Source organism: Euprymna scolopes, chromosome 41 (genome assembly GCF_053919585.1).
Source record: "Euprymna scolopes isolate OS-2025 chromosome 41, ASM5391958v1, whole genome shotgun sequence".
NCBI classification, from domain to species: Eukaryota; Metazoa; Mollusca; class Cephalopoda; order Sepiida; family Sepiolidae; genus Euprymna; species Euprymna scolopes.
Genome location: NC_136522.1, coordinates 11831905 through 11856262, shown reverse-complemented (window position 1 = coordinate 11856262; position 24358 = coordinate 11831905). Strand labels below are relative to the sequence as shown.

Below are 24358 nucleotides of genomic sequence, written 5' to 3'. Positions count from 1 at the left end.
AGGGGATGGGGTTTGTAGTCAATATATATATATATATATATATATATATCAAGTATAGAAAAAACATGGTACACTGTTATAAAGTTCATTCTTCACTTAAGATTCGTTGAAAATTTCGTCTTTACAAGATAATTACTTGCTTTTTGGTAGATTTTTAAAGAGAGAGTCCGTCAAAAAATACTTACTCCCTTCTTTCGTGTTAGCCGTGCCTAATCAAATTTCAAGTCTGTAGATCAAAACTTCGTTAAGTATATATGTTTAGAAATGTGTTCGCAAATACATTTTCACAATATATATATATATATATATATATATATATATATGTGTGTGTGTGTGTGTGTGTGTATATATATTGTCGCGAACCAATATAATATCAGTGAACACTGTATTAATAGTGATGATGATGACGGTGACGAGGATAGTGAACAGTAACATAATTGGTCGAGATCCGGCCAATCAGATCAAGTTTCACTTCTTAGCCATGGTCGAGAATCGACGATAAAATAAAATTAGTTGCAGAATTTGGGGGAGGGAGATAACAGCGTATATTGACGGCTGGCCGCACTCCAAACTTCAGGTTGTAAACCGTTGGATATAAAAATAAAAGGAAATATATAAGAGGATGGCAAGTGACTCCACCAGTTATGGTTAATAAAACTTGCATACGCGTCACACCCATTTTGTTCCTAAGAATATCGATAATTTTCGTCAACGTATTTATTTTCTAGTGCGGCTATAAAAAAAAATATAAATCCGCGCAAGACGCACAAACAGTTATATTCGGACTTTTTCTGTTTATCATTTTCTTTATTATTTAAATTTTAACTGTTGCAAGATCTCTTTCGAAGTTGTACGTGTTTCATATATCCAAAAAAAAAGGGGGGGATGTTATATATTTATGTATATACTAAATTTTCGCTGTTGGATTCGAATTTAAACTTCACCTTGCTGTACCTGAATGGAGACGTACTTAAATCCGAAGGAAGATAATTTCAATCACCAGAATTAAAGAATAATAATAACCAAATGAATTAATAGCTATAAACCTTATCGGCTATAGATTCCAAGGACAATCAGCCTGGATCGAGTGATGGTCAAATCTAAAGAATGAACGTCTGATATTGGTTTCGCGAGATTCTCCTCCCTCTTCATTCGGGCTTTGTCTGAGACATCGAAAAGGGAGTATTTTGTCACAATATATATATATATATATATATATATATATATATATATATGTGTGTGTGTGTGTGTGTGTGTGTGTATGTGTGTGTGTGTGTGTGGACGGGGCTGCTCGGGTATTTTTGTAAGCCAAAATGTGCTAATCCTATTACGCGGACGTCTCAAATCTACATTACAATTTCCGTGTAACCTTGTGGAAAGAAGTTAAATAAAATAATAAAGAAGAATATTTCTTTTCTTTTTCGGAAATATTTGATATTCTCACAGACTTTGTCAATTGTTTCTCGCCTGTCGTTATTTTCGATTTTCTGTGATTAAATTGGAAAGTGCGCGCGTAGCAGGCCATGGAACGATTAACAGATGAAATACGAGAACAAAGCATCTTCGGTTTTCCCACGGTAATAAATCGACTCCCTCGCAAAAATACAGGAAGATCTTTATAATTTATTAAATTCCGCTTATTGTATAATACCTGTATTATGAATGGAGATTTAGTATATCTATATCTGAAGCCACAACTATACTACTGGATTAATATATATATATAGAGGTAATATATATTGGTTCCACATCTGGCCCAATAAAACATAGAATTTCAACGCACAAACATTCTTTTAAAAATAACTCTCTATCAAACCAAACTACTCTATCCAACTATATTTGGCAACTAAAAAATAGCAATATTTCTTTCAACTTAAAATGGCAAATAATTCAGACTTGCAAATCATATAAACCAGGAGATAAATTTTGTACATTATGTACAAAAGAAACCCTAAAAATTTTAAAATATGAAGATATAAAAAGCACAACCAAACTAGTAAATTCAAGACACGAGATTCTATCGTGTAATCATAAACGTTGGTTTAAATTTAATAAATATAAACCACCTTAAATCATTAAAAATTACTCATTAGTAAAAATAGATTTTTTTTCTAATAAATTAAGTTAAACCAATTACCGCCCTTAGACTCGTAAATCAAATAATAAATAAAGCCATGACAATTATCTCCCCTTAAAAACTTAAAAAAAAAAAAAAAAATACTCTCTCTCTATAGATATTAACTGTAGCGTCTCTTAATCAAAATACGCTAACGGAAACAATTTACTGCACGAGCGTCGCCCTTTTTTAAAATTCATCATTCAATAAAATAAAAAGCTATAGCAAACATCTAAATGACTACTTTAAATACAGTTCCTGATTTCAAAAAAAGAAAAACCAAAAGGTAATTATATATCTATATATTTTTAAATCAAATTTATTATGTAAATTCAAAATATATATATTTTTTCTACTCATTTCTATCTCTAATCTATACCAATTTTCTTATTAATTTTCTTATAAATTTTAAATCCAAACCTTTTACTTCAATTTTTCAGATTCATCTGCCTTACTGTTAATGCTAGGTTTATTTTTGGTGTCTTTTCAATTCAATAGAAATCCTCCTAAATTTGCTGATGAGGAGACCGTGCTTACCAAAAAAACTATGTATAATTGTTCTACGTGACTTCATGTATACCACAAATAAAAAGCACGGATTTCCGAAACGATCGTACAGATAATTGACTTTGTTGTTGTTCCTTCTTATGAAACTGATTCTTAATTTAATTAAATTTTGATTTTTAAATTTAAAAATTTTTTAAAACTTTTAAATTATAGATCACATTACTTAATATATATATATATATATATATATATATATATATATATATATATATAATAAAATCCACAGCCAAACAACGTCGCAGCCCACAAGAGCCCGTACAGTCAACGAACCGGAAATCCAAAACTCGAGTTTCGCCTTTATTTGGGCTCATCAATTAGACACACCCGAACTCCGGTTTTGAAACCCGAGCCTCTTGCACGCGAGGCAAGCACTCTACCAACTGACGTTTGTTTGGCTGTGGAATTTATTAAATATAATCTCTCAAATTCTGAAAATCCTATCATACGTTTCTCGCTTGGTTAGCATTGCTGGATGGCATCGTCCTTTCGAGTTAAAACTCCTACTTGTGAGACATCGGCTTGGGGTTATTAGCTGGTTGGATGACCGCGTCCCTTGTCGAGACGAAGTAGGTTCATTTCACAGTCGGATTTCGACGCGGTTTGCTTTATCTGCGTTGGTTGATAGAAATTATTGTGTGCGGGGCGTTAGCTCGAATTTGATTCCATGCACTTGCGAGAGAAAATATGGCATCTTTGATAGTAAAATGGCGCTGAAAATCACTTATACTCACGGTACTATTTATCATATTCATCATGATATCATTTCTGTAGAAACATTTTAAGTTCCAAATAATCCCTTGATCCATAGGTTGGATGAGAGAAGTCACATTAGGTGGTAAGTAGAACGCAAAAATATTCCCGCAAGATGACACTAGTTCTGACTTAGGAGGATGTGCTCTACAATTGTCCAACAGAAGCAAGCACTTTGAATCAGGTTTACCTAATTCAAGAAAACGCCTCTGGACAACTGGCACAGATTCTTGCAAAAACCATTTTTTAAACAACTGTTGATTCATCCATCCATTTCGTGAAGAATAATAGGATACTGGCAAAGGCGAAACTCCTTTCAATGTTCGGGGACACTTGTATTTGCCGATGACAAGAAGCTTAAGTTTATGAGTTCCAGAAGCATTAGCGCATACCATCACTGTTAGTCTTTATTTATTTAATTTGAATCCTTTTATTTTCTGCTCCTCGGATCCGGCTAATGTTTTTATAGATAAGCACTTCCAATTTATGCCACTTTCATCAGCGTTGTAAATACCCTCTGGTGTTAAACCATAATCGGCAATTATCGTCCTGAATTAGTCACACTAATTTTAAAATGCATGTGTATCAACAGACCGTTGTTCGCCTGACATTGTTAATTGTCTTATACCATGTCTACTCTTAAGGCTCCTAAGCCAGCCTTCACTGTATTTCATATCTTCTGCGCTATTCAACTCTTCATTAATAGATTTTGCTTTAGCAATTAACATGGGCCCAGATATTGCTACACCTACATTCCGTTTTGCTACAAACCATTCATGCAATATTCGATCGAATTCAACTTGCTTTGATCTGCAAAGAGTCCTTCTTTTGACATGTCTTTTATTCAGAGAGAAATGAGTAGCCTTCAATATTTCCTCCTTTTTCTTTTTGATGTAAAACAGTGTACGTCTTCCAATCTTATAATCTCTCAATATAACGCCCTTTTCAACTTCAGCATCTAATTTTTCTATAATTTGACATTTTTCGAGTAAAGTCAGTGGCATTTGTTTTTTATAGAGTTGCAAGCCATTGTGATGGGTTGTTTTACACTATTTTAAATATAGCGATCTGAAAAAGAAATGAATTTACAGTTAGTATAAATTAATTATCAATAGCTAATATACATTATTTAAATAGTACCAATATTAACATTTCTGCACAATATCTGACTAAACCACGTAAACAGTCTTACTGCAACTCCGCATCAAATATACTAATACAATTTCAATGACGAGACAGTTCAAGTTTAGAGGAAGTCCAGGTTTAGAAGAAGTCCAAATGAGAGGAAGTCCAAATGAGAGGAAGTCTAGCTTTAGAGGAAGTTCAAATTAAAGGAGTTTTACTATATATATATATATATATATATATATATATATATATATATATATATATATATATATATATATATATATATATATATATATATATAATACGACAAAATCACATTGACACACCGGTTCTTGCCAGATCACTGAAGTTAAGCAATGATTAGCCTAGTTAAGACCAGATGGGTGACCATTTGGGAAGGCAAGGCGCTGTGCGTGCCGCGTCAATGCGTAGAAATTTCTAGGTTGATATCTGGAGACATGTCTAATTCATTGGCACCCCCAATCTTCGTTTAGACACATCTCGGAGAACGAAAATTTGTATATCAAAACCCGAGGTATACTGTCTTATAGTAACCACTGCACCGACAATGATTATCAATTATAACGAAAAGTGTGGCTGGTTCTGCACAAAACTTTCACTATTATTTAAAAAAAATAATTTTAAAAAGTCTGTGTGGATTTCCGTGCAACCTAATTGTTGTGACGGAGCTCATACATCGAAATCGACGATGGTGGTGGGTTGTTCAGAGAGCGCGCTAACTGAATAACCCACCGCCACCACCACCACCACCACCCCTACCTTCCATTCTGTAAATAGAATACTTTAGCGTCGCTTACAAAGGACTAATTTATAATAGGGACATTGGAGCAAAGACAGCGCCTGTTAACCGGTATCCATTTTTCCATTTTGTTTTTTCCTTCTTCCAGCAAACGCTGATGACCTCTATTGGGTTAGATTAATCACAGAAGGCGGCTCCAATACAATAAAACCGCTGGTTCGTCTTTGGAATATGTATATGTAATTTTTAACTAAATATTTATATTTTGCTCTCACATTCGCGATTGAGCACTTTATGTGATTTCTTTTCATCACATTCTGACACACACACATTATATATATATATATATATATATATATATATATATATATATATATATATATATATATATATATATATATATATATACTCTTCAGAATAAAATTATCTTATCTTATATTATATTATATTTTAAATTTTTTAAATTTTTTGAATTTTGAATTTTTCTTTTTTCATTTTTCATATCAGTTCAGTTTCTCTGAAAGCGGTTTTATTTTATTTTATTAACAATTTGAAGTTATTTTGGAGTGGAATTTCAAGATCATGTTCTATTATTATAAAAATATTAAATATAATAAATTATATGTTTATTAATAAACAGATGCACCGGACCTATATAAAAAATGACAATATATATATATAAAAAAGTTTTTACCGGACCCATTATATAAACAAAGAAAATTGCTCTAGGAAAATGCCTACTTCGGACTATTACCTTGTGATGTGGATTACTCAAAATAGAGTTTGGATCATTTTACCACACTGCTATCGAATACATTCACTTCGGATTTTACCATGCAATTTGGATGTGAATTTTTATATCCTTTTCATTAACTTCCCTTACTCTATGATATTTAAATACTTAAAAAAACTTTTAATTGTAATTTTTCATGTCTCACTGACTTTAGCAAATAAGCTTTAGCAAATAAGGTGTAAACCATGATAATTATTTGCTAATATTTTCTCCTCTTAAGAGATGGTATATATCGAAATCCGATAGGATAAGGAGTTAGAATATTTCAGGTGTATTCTTTGTCTTACATAGAATAATAAAAATCTTTTGATTTGAAATTCAACCATTTCACGTCATAAATTTTTAAATTTACTGAATGACTAAAATATGATATATATATATATATATATATATATATATATATATATACACTTGTTCCCGATATTATTCATACCCCCCCTTGAAAATTGAGTTTATTAGGTGTAACTTTGTAAGAATTTATTGTTTACGTCCATATTGATACATATTCTTAATAAACCTCTTCTGATCATTTTCGTTATTTTAAAATCTCGGGATACTTGTAATAAAAGAAATAAACAGCTATTTATAAAATCTGCAATGTTCAAAAATAATCATACCCCCTTATTTTTTCAGTATTAATCGAGTTTCTGACTGTTTGTTTCCTGTTTGATTCTTATTTTGAATGCTTTTATACAACCTTTGATTAATTTCATTGCGTTTTTTGCATTTTTTCAGAAATTAAAATGATATCAACTGAAAACCAATAAAAGAATAAAAATTATTAGAATGGGGAAGAAAAAAGAGCTTAGTAATGATCTTAGGACTAAAATTGTGAATTCACATAAGGATGGTTTAGGTTACAAGTCAATTTCCAAGAAATTTGAGGTCCCTACAGCAACAGTACAGAGCATCATCAAAAAATTCCAGAGCCACCACACAACAAACAACTTGATTGGTAGAGGAAGGAAAAGGAAACTGTCTGCTAGAGCCACCAGGAATATTGTAAGAAGTGTTAATGCAAATCCAACCACCACTACTAAGGACATTTTAGAAAATCTGGAGTCTTCTGGCATAAAAATATCAAGGCAAACATTGCAAAGAAGACCAAGAAGGACTCCATTGCACACCGGAAAACACCTTGCAGCACGTCTAAAGTTTGCTAGGACCCATGTGAATTCTCCAGAGTCCGTTTTCTCAAGTATTTTGTGGACTGACGAAACAAAAATTGAATTGTTTGGCCATATGGATGCTTCTTACGTTTGGAGGAAGAAAGGAGAAGCTTACAACCCAAAGAACACCATACCCACGGTGAAACATGGTGGTGGTAGCCTAATGTTTTGGGGCTCCTTTTCGGCAAGTGGTCCAGGTAGTTTGGTCAAGATAGATGGAACCATGAAGAAGGAGCAATATTTGGAGATACTCCAGAAAAACATTAGACAGGATGCGGAGAAGCTCCATTTAGGACCAAACTGGGTCCTTCAACAGGATAATAATCCAAAACATACTGCCAAAATAGTCAAGAAATGGTTTGAGGATAATCAAATTAATGTTTTGGAATGGCCTAGCCAGAGTCCCGACCTGAACCCTATCGAAAACCTCTGGCACATATTGAAAACTGAGGTTAAAAAGCGGAAACCTAGAAATTTGAGGGATTAAGAGAACTACTGCATTGAAGAATGGTCAAAAATCAGTGTTGATGCTTGTAAAAACCTTGTTGATAAATATCCAAAACGGTTACAGGCAGTTATTAAGAATAAAGGGCATGCTATTGACTATTAGTAAGAGAGGTATGAATAATTTTGAACTAGTGCCATTATTGTTTTTCTTTGTATAATGTTTCAAACTTGCATAATTTATTTATTTGTTGAGTTTAAATTAAATGCTTATGCTTGATTTATTGTTTGAAATCCCTTTAATATTGTCTACCTTCTGGTTTGAGCAATATTCTTATAGAAATCTCAAAGATCCGAGGGGTATGAATAATATCGGGCACAAGTGTGTATATATATATATATATATATATATATATATATATATATATATATATATATATATATATATATATATATATATAAATGGAGGTACATCAAATCTTTTAAGGTTGCTGGAAAAATGGTGCGATCCTTCTACCGCTCCAGTAGATATCTCACTGCTGATGCAGTTCTCTATCTATATAAAACCAAGTACATCAAAGGATGGGGTACTGCTGCCACATCTGGGCTGGAGCTGCTAAAAACAGCCTTACCTGCCTTGACAGAGTACAAAATAGACTTCGTGGTTTAGTGGGGGATGCCCTTGTCTCTTCCCTGCAACCTTTTTCCCACAGAAGAGACGTTGCGAGTCTGTCTCTACTTTATCGTTATTTCCATGACAAGTTCTCGTCTGAGCTCCAATCTCTGGTCCCCCTCGCCAATCTTTCACGATAAACACCCGTCTAGCTTAAACCACTGTCAATAACTTCCCCACTCTTTATCTCTGCCGCAACCAAAACGTAGATTTCATGAACAAAGTTTCTTTCTTAGAAGTGCACGCCTGTGGAACTCTCTTCCGTTTGCCTGCTTCCCAGCTGACTACAATTTGGTTGTCTTCAAGTCCAACATAAACAAATTCTTGATGAACCATCCCGTTAAGTAATCCAATTTATCAAATTTCCACTACTAACGATTACTACGATATTATCCCATTGACTACTGTACACTCAATAACCCTTATCCTCGAGTGGCCTTCGGACCTTGATAAGTAGTGACCCCTATGTAAATATATATATATATATATATATATATATATATATATATATATATATATATATTTGGAGATTTATTAAGAATCTGAATCTGAATTTATAAGTTACTCTGGAATAGGTAATTGTATCGGAACCGAGAAAATATTATAATCGTCCTATCGCTAGTATATATATATATATATATATATATATATATATATATATATATATATATATATATATATATAGTTGTTTCGATAGAAAACTTTACGAAGATCTTAAAGTATATTTCTAATTCTGTTAGGAGTTGAGGATTTGCTTTCAGAAGTTTAAATGTAGTAAATTGTAGTTGTAAAAACGATGAAATTAAATCTGAACCGAGTCCGTAAAATCTGACAAATCAAATTATCTCCCCTTTTCGACGCAAACGTTGTCGTTTATCTCCCTTTTTATTCTACAAAATGGCATCTAATTTTTACGACATATTCTTCCTCTCTTTTCAGTATCGTACGACTTTTAGAATGCAGTTAGCTTAAGTAGTCGTTTCTTAAAAAACAAAACAAAAAAAAACAATACAAAAACAAATACTAAAACGTTGAAATTGGATGAGAACTTACTTAACAGCGAAAAGGACTAAAAAAAAAAAATTGTTGCATTTCCGGTTTTCGGTATCTTTATTTGCATCGAGCCTTTTCAAAGAATCAACACGCGCACGCGTTGCTACACACTAACAAATAGGAAAAAAGATAAAAATAAACACCCACTCAGACTCACTGACAGAGCAAAATCACACCCAAACACATACACGGTCCAACACTGCTTCTCACTCACATACGCATACATACACCAACAAATATACAGACACTAGCAGGGAGACCCGAAGTTGGCCGGGATTAAATGCTAATCAACGAATGTTTCACACTCCCATATTTTTTTTATTTTCATCGAAATCGATTGATTGCCTGCCCTAGATGAAGACGAACCACACTGCACCGATAGGAAGTTCCACATGCCACCCCCATCCTGTAGTTAGAATCCTAAAATAATCTCTCGGTTAGAATATCTGAGTTAATGGGTGAAAGATTGGCATCCTGTAGGATGCCCCATCCCTAGCTTGAACAAGCAGATAATTAAATTAATATAAAAAACTAACAACTATACATACATAAACATCCTCAATTCTCCTGTGTACTTATTCACTGCATCTTCTCTACCAAAACATTTGGGAGGGGGGGACCACCCCTTATCAAGGTCTGAAAGTCACTCTAGGATATGGGTTTAGTGTTAGGTAGATGGTAAGACAACATGATCAGCTATGCTGGAACTTGATTTAGGCTAGATTATGTAATAGTGGGGATCAGTAAAAATTAATACACGTTAGATTAGAAGACGAACATATTATAGCCAGCCGGGAAGCAGACACACGGTATTGCGTTCCACAGACAGACAGTTCGAAGCAAGAAACTCTACACATGGAATTTCTGTTTGGGTTTAAGGCACAGATAGAGAGTGAGGGAAGTTGTAGGTGGTTGTTGTAACTGGGCGAGTATTTGTTGCAAATGTTTTAGAGGGAGGAAGATTGGAGCTCAGTCGAGCACTTACCATAAAAGTAACGATAGAGTAGATATAAACTTGCAACATCTCTTTATAGTGAAAATAAAAAAAGGAAGTAGGAATGCGAAAACGTCCTTGCTCACAAGATTTCGAAGAAGGACAGGAGTTTACAGGGTGGAACGATAAATTTGTCGCCCAAAAGAAATAAAACTACAGCTATATTTTAAAACCTTTGTTGAAAAACTCAGTTCAGGTAACTTGATTATGTCGATGAGCTGATATCTATTCATTATAGCTGCCTTTAGCCTCAATCATCGCCTCGATACGGTGCAGGAACTGGAAGCATGTCTTTTCCACGAGCACCGGCTGGGGTTCGGCAAATACTCGGCGGATGGTGGCGATCAAGCTGGCTTTGGTTTGTGAGAAGTCATATTGGTGATGTTCTCGACATACGAATAAAAGAAATAGTTCAGCGAGTTTATGTCGAGGGAGGGAAGAGGCCAGTGAGAGAAGGGGACAAAGTCCTGCTGCCACACCCAGGGTCTTCAAGCGGCCACCTGATTGCGCCACAGCATCACCGCACTCTTCGGCACATCCACTACACTTTGAAACCTCACCAAAGACCATAACTTTCGTATAAGCTGTATCATCTGAAGAGGTCTCTAGTTACTAGCTGACCGAAACATGCTCATGACTGTGTAGCAACATATTACTGACTACGTAAAAACAAATAGAGTATATATATATATGTGTGTGTTGCTACACAGTCATGAGCATGTTTACGTAAAAACAAATAGAGTATATATATATATATATATATATATATATATTACTGACTACGTAAAAACAAATAGAGTATATATATATATATATATATATATATATACTCTATTTGTTTTTACGTAGTCAGTAATATGTTGCTACATAGTAATATCTTGCTATATATATATGTATATATATATATATATAATGGCTACACATATGCAAACATGTTTCAGTGACCACCCTGCCAGGGAAAATCACCTCATCATTCCAAGAATATCCACGAGAGCCTCGTGAATATTCTTGGCCGGATGAGGTGATTTTCCCTGGCAGGGTGGTCACTGAAACATGTTTGCATATGTGTAGCCATTAGTTATCACATCCAACATATTTATATTGCTCTGTATAAACATTGAGCACTCTTTGGTTGACACATTTTGGTTTTGTTTAAATAATATTACCAATAATATATATATATGTATATATATATATATATATATATATATAAATATATATATATATATAAATATATATATATATATATATATATATATATATATATATATATATATATATTGGGTTGGCAACTAAGTTTTTCCCGGGTTTTTTTTTTATCTAAAATTTAAAAGTAAAATCAAAACTAACAACTACTTAGTCAATTTCGATTACCTGAACATAAATAAATTGAAATAACTTTAACTTGGTCGCTACAAACAGCCATCTGTTTCAATCAATGAGACTTCGTCAGGTGACCCTGAGCCATTCGACGCCATATAAAAAAAAGAAAAAGACTGAGCTCTATGGCGTCGAATGGTTCGAGGTCGCCTGACGAAGTCTCAACCACTGTAATGTAGTTTGTAGCAACTAAATGTAGCTGTTTACCCTCGAATAAATAATAATAATAATATTTTGCTGTTGTTATCGAGCACTATCTAACAACCTCGTTGTATTCATTAGTCCCTACTTTATATAATATATATATATATATATATATATATATATATATATATATATATATATATTAGGTTTGAGATATTCGAAAGTAGGGACTAATCAATACAACGAGGTTGAAGAGCACTTGGATTTGAATAGAGGCCACACAAGTTGCTGACCATTCCAAGTCGAAAATGCTGGAAGGGCCATATTCAGATAGATCTTTACTTTAATGGCTATACCCGTGCCCCTCCCCCCGCTGCTAACTCTGCCCGTTCACTCATGTTTTCTATCATTCACACTGAGGAAGATCGAAGGATCGGTCGAAAATATGTGCTTCTGAAAGAAACATTCTTGTTTTTTTCAAAAGACTTTTTGTATTCCTACACGTCAACACACAGGAAATAAATACAGAAAAGATATAAACATTCATATATTTTTCGTATTGATTTTTTATTCATACATATATATATATATATATATATATATATATATATATATATATATATACTCGGGTTTTTTTATATTCAAAAGTAATGGACTAATGAATTCAACGAGGTTGTTAGATAGTGCTCAATAAAAAGAGCTGATAATACTTGTTTATTGTTATATAAACATGCTCACATCCCGCTGCTACAAATAGCCACTTGTTTCAATCAAACAACAGATATCATCAGGCAGCGACTTGACTATTCAAAAGTTCAATGAATAATAATTATTCATTGAACTTTTGAATAGTCAAGTCGCTGCCTGATGATATCTGTTGTTTGATTGAAACAAGTGGCCGTTTGTAGCAGCGGGATGTGAGCATGTTTATATAACAATAAACAAGTATATATATATATATATATATATATACATATATATATATATATATATATATATATATATAAAGAGAGAGAGAGATGGGGGAAGACAGACAGGCAGACAGACAGACAGAGAGGGGAGAGAGAGAGAGTGAGAGAGAATTTTCCGCCTTTTATCTTCGTGAGTATTCATCACGTATATAATTGGGTTTTATCAGCCACCGAAGGCTGTCTCAATACAATGAAACAGCTGGTTCGTTTTTGGAATATGTATGTATAGTTTTTAAATATTTGTATTTAGCTATCACATTCGCGAGAAAGATACATACATACATACATCGAGAGAAAGATACATACATACATACATATCGCTTTATATCGAAAAGCTGACTCGAAAACAGTACCGCAAGAACATATAAAAACAGGTAGCAACAACGATTCTAGCAATAGCCTGACGAATCTGCATGAATATGAAACACGGAAAATTCTGTGTAGCTTAATTGTCATTCATATTTTCTAAAGTTACTCTCAAGCACTATTACGTATCGGGCACTGTCGAAGTAAATACTGAAAATATTTACATAAAATCTCTTTAAAATGTCTCTAACTGTTGAAAAAAGTATGATATTAATTTTTTGGTTTTGTGTTTGCAGGAATAAAGCCGCCCCTGGACGGATACGTCAGAATCGAAGAAATGCAAAGAGTGGCAATAGTGGCCTACGCCATTTTCTCCTCACTGGCGGCTCTCGGAATTATATTGGCCTGCGGATTCCTTGCCTTCAACATAAAGTTTCGAAAACACAGGTTAGTAACAGCAGACTTTACAAGTCTTACACCCCAGAAGAATGAAAGAGAGAAACAATATGGTGTGTCGCCGAATGGAACAGAATACACAGATATAAAATACAGAATAGATTTATTCCGTTAGGTACAACAGTAAAAGTCCGTGTCGAGGTAGCAATAACTGATAAGTGAGATGTCAAGTAAAACAGATTTCTTTTTCATTAAGTAACCAAGAAAATGAAAAGAGATATACACACACACACACACACACACACACATATATATATATATATATATATATATATATATATATATATATATATATATATATATATATATATATATATATACTCGGGGTTTTTTTATATTCAAATGTAATGGACTAATGAATTCAACGAGGTTGTTAGATAGTGCTCAATAAAAAGAGCTGATAATACTTGTTTATTGTAATATAAACATGCTCACATCCCGCTGCTACAAACAGCTACTTGTTTCAATCAAACAACAGATATCATCAGGCAGCGACTTGACTATTCAAATGTTCAATGAATAATTATAAGATTATATATTATTATATAAGATTATTCAGTGAACATTTGAATAGTCAAGTCGCTGCCTGATGATATCTGTTGTTTGATTGAAACAAGTGGCTGTTAGTAGCAGCGGGATGTGAGCATGTTTATATAACAATAAACAAGTATATATATATATATATATATATATATATATATATATATATATATACTAGCAAAATTACCCGTCGTTGACTGGGTTCAAAAACAGCCTACAGAAAATGGGCTCTGATTTATGAAAGTATGATAGGTTATGAAAAGGAAGGGTTGTAAAGAGATAGCTTCGAATTTGGGGGAAGCAAAACCAAAGCAAAATATGATGAAAGTAAAAATAAAATAGATAAACCCCATAATTTATTATAACATACCTGTTCACACTGAAACACTTATCATAATATTCTGTGGATCTATATTAAAAAACCTTGTTAAACTTTGTGACATATTTCCATTCTATGGAGGTCAGGCGCGAACGAACATCCCATAATTTTATTATACCATATTTCTTCAAACTGAAACATAATTATCAAAGTATACTTACGCAGATATATATGAAAAGTATTTATTAAAGTTTGTGCCTATCTCCATTCTATGGAGGCAAGGCGCGAACGCAGATCTCACAATTCTATCATACCATCCCTATTTAAGTTAAAACATACTTATCAAAGTATTATTATGTATATATTTACATCAATGACCTCCCTAAACACATACTTAAATCATACGTTGACATCTATGCTGATGACACGACCATCTACGGCAACACATCAAAGGCTGTAAATGACAAAGTTCTCTCTGATTCTCTCTCCTCTGATCTCGAGCGCGTGGTTAAGTGGGGGAAGATGTGGCTGGTTACCTTTAATGCATCCAAAACCAAACTCCTATCCTTACATCATCAACGCTCTGATCCCAAGCTGGCATCAATTGTGATGGATGGCTCTCGTCTGGGTGAGGCTCGTGTTTTGACAAGCTTCTGGGTTTTACCTTTCCTCCTGATCTTAAATGGAACACGTACATCAAGTCTGTTGCCAAGGTCGCTGAAAAGATGGTGGGATCCTTCTACCGCTCCAGAAGATATCTCACTACTGATGCAATTCTCTATCTATATAAAAGTCAAGTACGTCCAAGGATGGAATACTGTTGCCATATCTGGTCAGGAGCTGCTAAAAACAGCCTATCCTGCCTTGACAGAGTACAAAATAGACTTCGTGGCTTAGTGGGGGATGCCCTTTTCTCTACACTGCAACCTCTCTCCCACAGAAGAGACGTTGCGAGCCTATCCTTGTTTTATCGTTATTTCCATGGCAGGTGCTCGTCTGAACTCCAATCTCTGGTCCCCCCTCGCCAATCTTTCACGAAAAACACCCGTCTAGCTGAATCTACTGTCAAAAGTTTCCCCCACTCTTTATCTGTGCCTAAATCAAAACGCGGATTCCATGGATAAAGCTTCTTTCTTAGAACTGCACGCCTGTGGAACTCTGTTCCGTCTGCCTGCTTCCCACCGGACTAGAACTTGGATGTGTTCAAGTCCAACGTTAACAAATTCCTAATGAACCGCCCCCTTAAGTAAACACTTCATCAAATCTCCACACTAACGTAATGTAGTTGCAATAACCCTTATCCCTGAGTGGCTTCCGGGCCTTGATAAGTGGTGATCAATGTGTAAAAAAAAAATCTATATCAAAAACACTTGTAAACGTTTTTTTTTTTTAATTTTTAATTTTTTTATTTCCATACTTTGTGGACCAGGCGCGTTCGCAGACCCCACAATTTTAATGAATCATCATTATGCCAGATCAAACATACCCATTCCTGTGTCTCGATACATCTTCTATCATTATATGTGATCAGTTTTCTATAATAGTCAACCATATAGGAGCCTATTCATGACCAGACACACACACAGACGTTCAGCTTTATATATATATAAATGAAAAGAAAATGAAAAGAGATATATACGAGGTGCGTTCGATAAGTTTCCAAACTTTTTTCGTATGGGTACTTGTATTGATAGTACACACATGAAACTCTAGTCTCCTTCGAAATAATCTCCTCCGGCTGCAATGCACCTGTACTGTTCGAACAACTTCTGAAAAGCCCTATGGAAGTCCCCTTGTGTGAGCGTTTCAACGCCCCTCGTCACAGCCTCATTTATCCCCTAAACTGTCTCTAAAGTTGTCCTTGAGCTTAGGGAATAACCAAAAGTCAAAGAGAGCAATATCTGAACAGCAGTGAAGGTGAAGAAGTCCATCGTCTGTTACAAGGATGGAGTTATGGATCACCACTTATCAAGGCCTGAAGGCCACTCGAGGATAAGAGTTAATGAGTGTACAGTGGTCACCAAGACATAACGATCGTTAGTGGTGGAAATTGGGCAGAATTTCATTATTTATAGGAATATCGCAGCAAGAATTTGTTTACATGGGACTTGAAGATGACCATGTTGTAGATAGCTGGGAAGCAGACCAGCTGAATATTTCCACAGACATTTATGCAAATCTTCCGCATCTTTCGTTCCTCGGGAATAATTGTCTGTACAGTTCTCAAAATGACATCAGACTGTTCACTTATTGTCTTTATAAACACGCGACGGTTCTTATACATGAAATTCTTTATTTGGCCAATCAACTCTGATTTTCTGAGTTCCTTACTCCTCCCACACCTCTCATCATCCCTCGCAGACTCTCTGCCTTCCTTGAATATCTTATGCCACTGAAAAACTGATGCTCGATTCGTGGAAGATGGTCCAAAAGCAGCCTGCAGCATTCCATACCTTTTTGTTCAATTTTTATCCAAGTTTACAGCAGAATTTTATAGAATATCGTTTCTCTAAATTTTCTTCACGTTCCAATTGCATTTTGTAAATTTACCACCTGTGACAATCAGTCCTGAGTTGCGTCTATTTTTATTTCTAGATGTTCATGTATAGCATAACATACTGAATGTTCAATCATCTACGACAATTTTAAATGCCTTTACAAAAAGTATGTACTCGTATGTACTAGCAAGCAGCACGGCGTTGCCCGCTCGTAAAATCTATACGTACAGAAAAACTAAAAAAAAAAAATAACAGTGTTTAACCTATAACATGTAATTAACGCATACGCAGGAAAAATGGGTATTGTCGATTTAAACCAGGTCATGGTGAATAGCGTAGGTCGATTTTGGAATGGTAACAGAGCGAGAGCGGGAAAAGTTGCAGATTACAAAAAAAAAATGACTACATAATTTATTTTTGCCCTAAATTTTGTCGATGTTTGAGGAAATAACTTAAAATTGAGAAATAATTTAGGATTCTGCCAATATAACGGTGTTACCAAACGATGTCAGCCGGTAAAATTAAAGCAAATAAATTCAGTAAATATATGTGTGGCGATATTTTTATAAGAAATATTAATGCTTTCCTTCAATAAATCGAGTAATCTATATATATATATATATATATATATATATATATATATATATATATATATATATATATATAAGGCAAAACGAGCGCGTGAGTGTTTGTATGTCCAACAAAGGCTTTTTTCGCCGGGGTAGAGGGGTAACTATGTCTTACAACTTTTTATATACCTCCTAGATAATAATATCTAGGATTTGCGAACGCGCGTCGCGTCTAGAATTATTTACGTCTACTTCTGTACAATTCGGCCTCTCTCATGTTGATTCGGCTTTTTCGTATAAAAGCGAATCAGATGTGCAACTAAGTTGTTATTCAAAAAATCAAAAACTGAAATTTTATTAAGATTGCTATCTTTTTTGTATTTTTTGATATAAATAAAAAATGTTTTTAAATTGGGCTTAAGTAGGCACCCCCCTCCCACCACACACACATAAATACAATTTTAAAGGGGTAACCATGATAAAAGAGGGTGGCCGAGAGAAAAATCATTCAAAATTTACAACAGAGACGAGATGGATCAACCAACCTCACCATCCCCCCCTTGTTTTTGAGTTGGCCTCGTGCCTAAGTTTTTTGTTCATTTTCCCAATTGTATTTTTGCTAATATCTCAAAGTGTAGTATCTGTTCCGGCAGATACTGCAAGCAAAGGCCATATGTGGGGGTAACCCCACATATCAGACCTTGGTCAATGTAGGGGCAACCCTTCATACCAATTGTCACTATCCAGCTCCCATTTCCCACCCATCGGGAGCTGGTCCACTTTTCCCTCCCCCCTCCCTCTCTCTCCATATTAAAAAAGGCCCTGTGCCTAATTTGCTCAGTGGGGAAGCAAATAAATACTTCTCGGCCTTCAGGGCCGGGAGCGTCCAGAAAGCAATAGACCTTTGGTTAATGTCGGTGAAAACCGTCATATCAGACAATTGCTTTCATTCGGACACCACCACCCCTAATAAAGGGGGAGCTGGTTTTCCCCACACGTTGGGGAAACAAAACCAGACAAAGTTTGGTAAAAAAAAAAAAAATAACTATACCGTAGTTAAAATTAATTGCGGAATTTAATTTCCTTTGACCTAATTAAATTCGCCGCGCACCTGCTACTTGTGTGTTTAAAACGTTAAATTGAAATTATTTGTGATTTGGCTTTTAAGCGCACTTGATGCGTATTTTATTTTATTCAAATTAAAACATCGTTTCTATATTAACTCTCATCCTTGATTAAAAAATATTTGTTTATTTTTTTATGAATTTACTTTATAAATTAGTTAGAAAAATGTAATAATTTCAATATTTAAACTCAAAATATTACTTTGTTTTATCAAAGTAAAATGAATAAGATAAAGCAGATAAGTCTAACCCCTCACTACCATCGACAACTCCGACATTCGTCTTTTAAACCCCCCTCCCTCATTAAATTGAAACAGTGATAATTTTAAAAGATTGAGCAGATAATTTATTTTGTTATAAAAAAGACAAAAAAAGAAAACAAATGTATACTCTCTTGATTAACATATTGCATTCAATTGCTGTACGTAAGATCCCTTACAAACAAAAGGTCTCATTTGATGGCACAAAACCTTTGTAATTATATGTCTGTGTCTTGCTTCAAACCCATACAGTGATTAAGAAGTTTTGGAAAATAAACAAATATTTTACTTGTTTGAAATTGATCACAAATATATTTCAGAGGTATACTCCATCTTCAGTATGTTGTTTTGTTTGTTTCTTTTTCCTCCTTTCTTCTTCCTTGCTATGTTGTAACGTTGGAGAAAGAAGTTTGTTTGTAGAGAGCCGCGCGTTGTATCTAGCGGTTGTATTTTGCAATTCTTGAACTGTGCGTAGGCAACGCGAGAATAACGTCAAAGATAAGAGTTTCTATATGAACTCTCATCCTTGACATTATTCTCAACAAGAATTTGTTTACATTAGATTTGAAGGCTACCACTGTGTATTCAACCGGGAAGCAGGCCAGCGGAACAGTGTTCTACAAACAGGCAGTTCTGGGAAAGAAGCTTTTTTCATAGAATTTGCGTTTGGATTTAGGCACAGTTAGAGAGCGGGTGGAAATCGTATATAGTGCTTGTAGTTTTTTGTGAATGTTTGGCAAAGGGGAAACATAGATTAGAGTTCAGCTTAGCACTTGCCATGAAAATAACGGTAGGACAAAGACAGGCTCGCGACGGCTCTTCTGTAGGAAAGAGGTTGCAGGGAAGAGAAAAGGGTATCGTCTACTAGGTTTCGAAACCGGTTTTCAACTCTATTAATGCTGGATAGGGCGTTCCGAGCAGCTTCTGCCCAGATGTGGCAACAGTACTCCATTTTAGGGCGTACCTGGCTCTTATACAGATGGAGGATTGCATTTGCAGTGATATATTTACTGGATAGGTAGAATGATCCAACGATTTCTTTTTACAAAAGAATTCACCACTTATCAAGGTCCGGAGGCCACTCGAGGGTAAGTGTCAATGGGTATACATTAGTCAATGGAATTATAGCGTAGTAAACATAAGTAGTGGAGATTTTGTAAATTGGATTACTTAGAGGGAACTTGTTTACATTGGACTTGAAGACAATCAAATTGTAGTCAGCTGGAAAACAGACAAACGGAAGAGAGTTCCACAGGCATGCAGTTCTAAGAAAGGAGCTTTGTTTATGGAATCTACATTTAGGTTTAGGCACAGATAAAGAGTGTGGAAAATTGTTGATAGTGGTTTTGGCTAGACGAGTGTTTTTCGTGAAAGTGTGGCGAGAGGGGACCATAGATTGAAGCTCAGGCGAGAACCTTCCATGAAAATAACGATAAAGCAGAGACAAGCTCACGACGTCTCTTCTGTAAGAAAGAAGTTGCAGGGAAGCGAAACGGGCATCCCCCACTAAGCTACGAAGTCTACTTTGAAATTGCTGTAAACTTCCAATTTAGACGTATATAAAAGATTTCTTTTGTGAATGTATGTCTTTTGAACTTATTATGCTTATCGTATAACATGTCTCAAGTTGTCTTATATTTGATCATAAAACCTTAAAACTACACTCACTACAAATATTTCTCTGAAATGGAGCTATCTCAAAATTGAAACATGTTCTACGATAAATAATAATTTCACAGGAATACATTACAAAAAATGGTATGTTATATATGTGCAAAGATATAAGAATGAGAGAGAGCCCATACCTTCTCTTCCTCCGTGGCCGATGGAAAGGCCACTTTGTAGCTTTTCAATTGAAACCGTATCTTAAACGCTTAAATCGATATCACTTAATCCCCCATCTTGCACCACCTGCTAGCCCTCGTCGCTCGTTGGTGTTATCGGCAGCAGACTGTCGTTGGCGTCCGTTTCGCGTTGCAGTGGACGGAAAAGCGAGTTTTTAATTACATTGATTATCGGTCGGACAATAATTAGCAGAAGAAGTTGACGCCCTCCTGGCATTGACATGACGTCAACGAAAAGGAGGAGTGGGAGGATGGAGATGGAGGAGAGTAAGAAGGCGGTGAGGAGGAGGAGGAGGGGGAGGAAGAGGAGGAGGAGGAGAAAGTGAAGTAATTATTTTTACAATCGTTATTATAAGAATCACTATAATTAATATTATTATAATTATTATTATTATTATTTTAATTAATATTGCTATTATTATTATTTATTATCATTATTATCATTATTATTAGTATTATTATAATTATTATAATTATTATTATTATTAATACTAATAATAGTAGTAGTAGTAGTAGTAGTAGTAGTAGTAGTAGTAGTAGTAGTATTTACAAGTCATCGGCAGTCTTCGCTAAAAGAAAAAAAACAGTTTTGAGTTTAATGTACGCTTAATGACGAAGTTTAACCAGATTTCAAATTATTATTATTATTATTATTATTATTATTATTATTATTATTCACAAAAATAATATGCCAGACAGATCATTAGCAGTGCTCATTAACTAAAAAATAAAAACTATTGTGTTCCGTTCAGGCTAATGACATAAAGTCTTCCGGATTTGCTGCTGTTCTTCTTCTTCTTCTTCTTCTTCTTCTTCTTCTTCTTCTTCTTCTTCTTCTTCTTCTTGTTAGGGTTGATCGGTTTCTATCGATGCTTGTATCGCGGAGGCGACGTGAGCACAGATAACCATCTCCCAAATCTTAACAAAAAAATAATAAAAGTTATCAAATCAGCACAGTATGAGAACGAATTTTAACATATTAATAGAAAAGTTTTAGTTAAGAGGAAATCATTTTTTGTGTGTCGCGCGTGTTTGCAGCATGACGGCTAAAGCAACAAAAAGGAAGTTAACTTTCGCGCCGTGCATTTTATACTGCTGAAGTTAGAACTTTCCGAAAACCGGTGTAAAAGCACCAACACCGAGAGAGTAGGCCAGTGAACATGACAGCGTAACGTCACTTCCTGATCAACTTGTATGCATAGATATTTTCCGGTATTCAACCACGTGGTCACGCTAACAGGAATAAAAAAAAAATATGGCTGTGTTAACGATTGTCCATGTATGTTCTAAAGAGAAAGAGCAATTCTCCATTTGGATAATAATTATTATAATTGCACATTGGGATAATTTTAATCTAACAAAATATAGTTAGCGAACTTGTTTTTGAACTTTTATTTCTATCAGAGAAAGTCGAATACTTCATTTTATTTATTTTTATTTACTACAAAACAAACAATTTTTATATATAATATTTTTCAGTCCGTTCTTTTAATAATTTTCACTGAGTATTTCCAAATATTTTAAAGTTAGCATTTTCACGGCAGTTTTTTTTTTTTTTTTTTTTACGATCTGTGAATTTTCAATATTTTAGCACTGGGCTTAATTTATGTCTTTGAAATGTATTTAAAACTTCAAGTTTTTGTTTTTTATAACATTTTAACTGTAAATAATTTACATGACGGGTTTGTTTTATTATACACATAGATTCGAAAAAGTTGTCAAAAAAAAACAAATATATAACAAATAAATGTTATCAAAGGCAAGATAAGTTACTTTTCTACCTAACTGGATATTTTTTAGTGTTTTTATTTAATGTAAAATGTTTTTTCGGCTCGAAAAACATACAGTGTTTACCGATGTATTTGAAAAATTCGAATGGCGGCATGCTTGTTTGGGAAAACGAGTTTAAACAAAAAATTATACAAAATACTGTTAGAAACTCACTCCATATATGTTACCGTGACATAGGCGGACATATATTCGGTGGGTTTCTAACAGTATTTTGTATAATTTTTTTGTTTGAACTCATTTTCCCAAACTTACCGAGTTCAATAGCGAGCATGCCGACATTTGTCTTCTTAAAATATATCGATAAACATTGTATGATTTTCAAAGCGATTACACGTTTTAAAGCGGGTAAAACCACTGAAAACCTCTCCAGTTAGGTAGAAGAGTAACTTATCTTGCCTTTTATAACATTTATTTGGTATATATTTTATTTTTACCACTTTTTCGAATCTATGTGTATAGTAATACAACCCCCTAAAAACATATCCAGTTAAGTAGAAGAGTAATTTATCTTGCCTTTGGTAACATTTATTTTTTATATATTTGTTTTTTGACAACTTTTTCGAATCTATGTGTACAGTAATACAAACACAAAATTTAATTTAACTTAAAAATAATACTTAAAATACACGTGCGTACACTGCACAAGCACCCTTATTATTATCATAATAATAATAGTAATAATAAAAAAAAAACTGGTGTAGATGACATCGACTGGCGCCACACCAACTAGTTGTGAAGGGTCAGGGAGGATGGAAAGACCGAGGTAGGAGAGTACTAACCAAATCTCCACTGGAAGTGTGCAGTTCAAATCTGGTACCTTGGGGAGGCATTTTGTCACCCAAACTCCAGAAAACACCTATGGCCGATGCCAACAAGAAATTAGTGATAACGGCTGTTGCGATAACATACAGTAATCTGCGCAAGTGGTCAAGAGGTGGAGAACACGGGAAATCTGGGGAGACTTGTTGTCACTTGGTCTCCAGGGAACACCACAGGTTACTGCCAGTGAGCGATCACTGATGATGGCCTGTGAGACAACTAATACGCTACACATTTTGATGAAAAATATGGGGGGAAAATTGACATAGAAGAACAAAAAACCAAAACTTTAAAAATAATTTCTGTATTTAAAGTAATAGTTATTTAAATATTTCAACATATACTCTTGTGGGCAAAATCCGGCTTCCCAATAAGCGGCACTCTGGATAAGAACAAAAATAATCTCAGTCATGAAAGATTTCTCCTCCACCGACCGAGGACAGAAAAGGTAAAGTGTAGCATCAAAACAGATACTACACTGTGATCTTGTTCCGAAGGCCAAAAAATATTTGTGTTTAATATTTCTTTAATTGTTTGTTCCCTAAATTCATAATTCAGTTTTATCAGTATTAAATTGTATATTGCTTTAAAATTACTTAATTTTACATAGATAATGTTTATATTTTATATTGAATAAAGTTCAGTTTCAGTATTAATCGAACTGTGTTCATTTTTTTTTTTTTTAATGTTTTATTGCTCTTTTTCAAATTGTCCTCATATAGTACTGACAGTCTGACAAATCTTACCTACATTGCCTGCAAACATTTTTCAGTTAACAGGCCTTCTTCTTACTCTTGGTGGCCGTGGTAAAAGTCAGAATTGTCTCTGCAACAAATGTGTTCCGAGTGGAACTACTACTACGTTGTTGTTGTTGTTGTTGTTGTTGTTGT

At 34.3% G+C, this 24358-nt stretch overlaps 1 protein-coding gene across 1 annotated transcript in view; it reads left to right on the top strand.

Annotated features, from left to right (window-relative positions):
- The window catches only part of LOC145266352 (gamma-aminobutyric acid type B receptor subunit 2-like), a 1041657-nt gene that overhangs the window by 622192 nt on the left and 395107 nt on the right, over positions 1-24358 (top strand). Inside the window, exon 9 of the mRNA XM_080121967.1 lies at positions 13545-13695. Coding sequence (XP_079978093.1) covers positions 13545-13695 — 151 coding nt within the window. The remainder of the gene's footprint in view (positions 1-13544; positions 13696-24358) is intronic.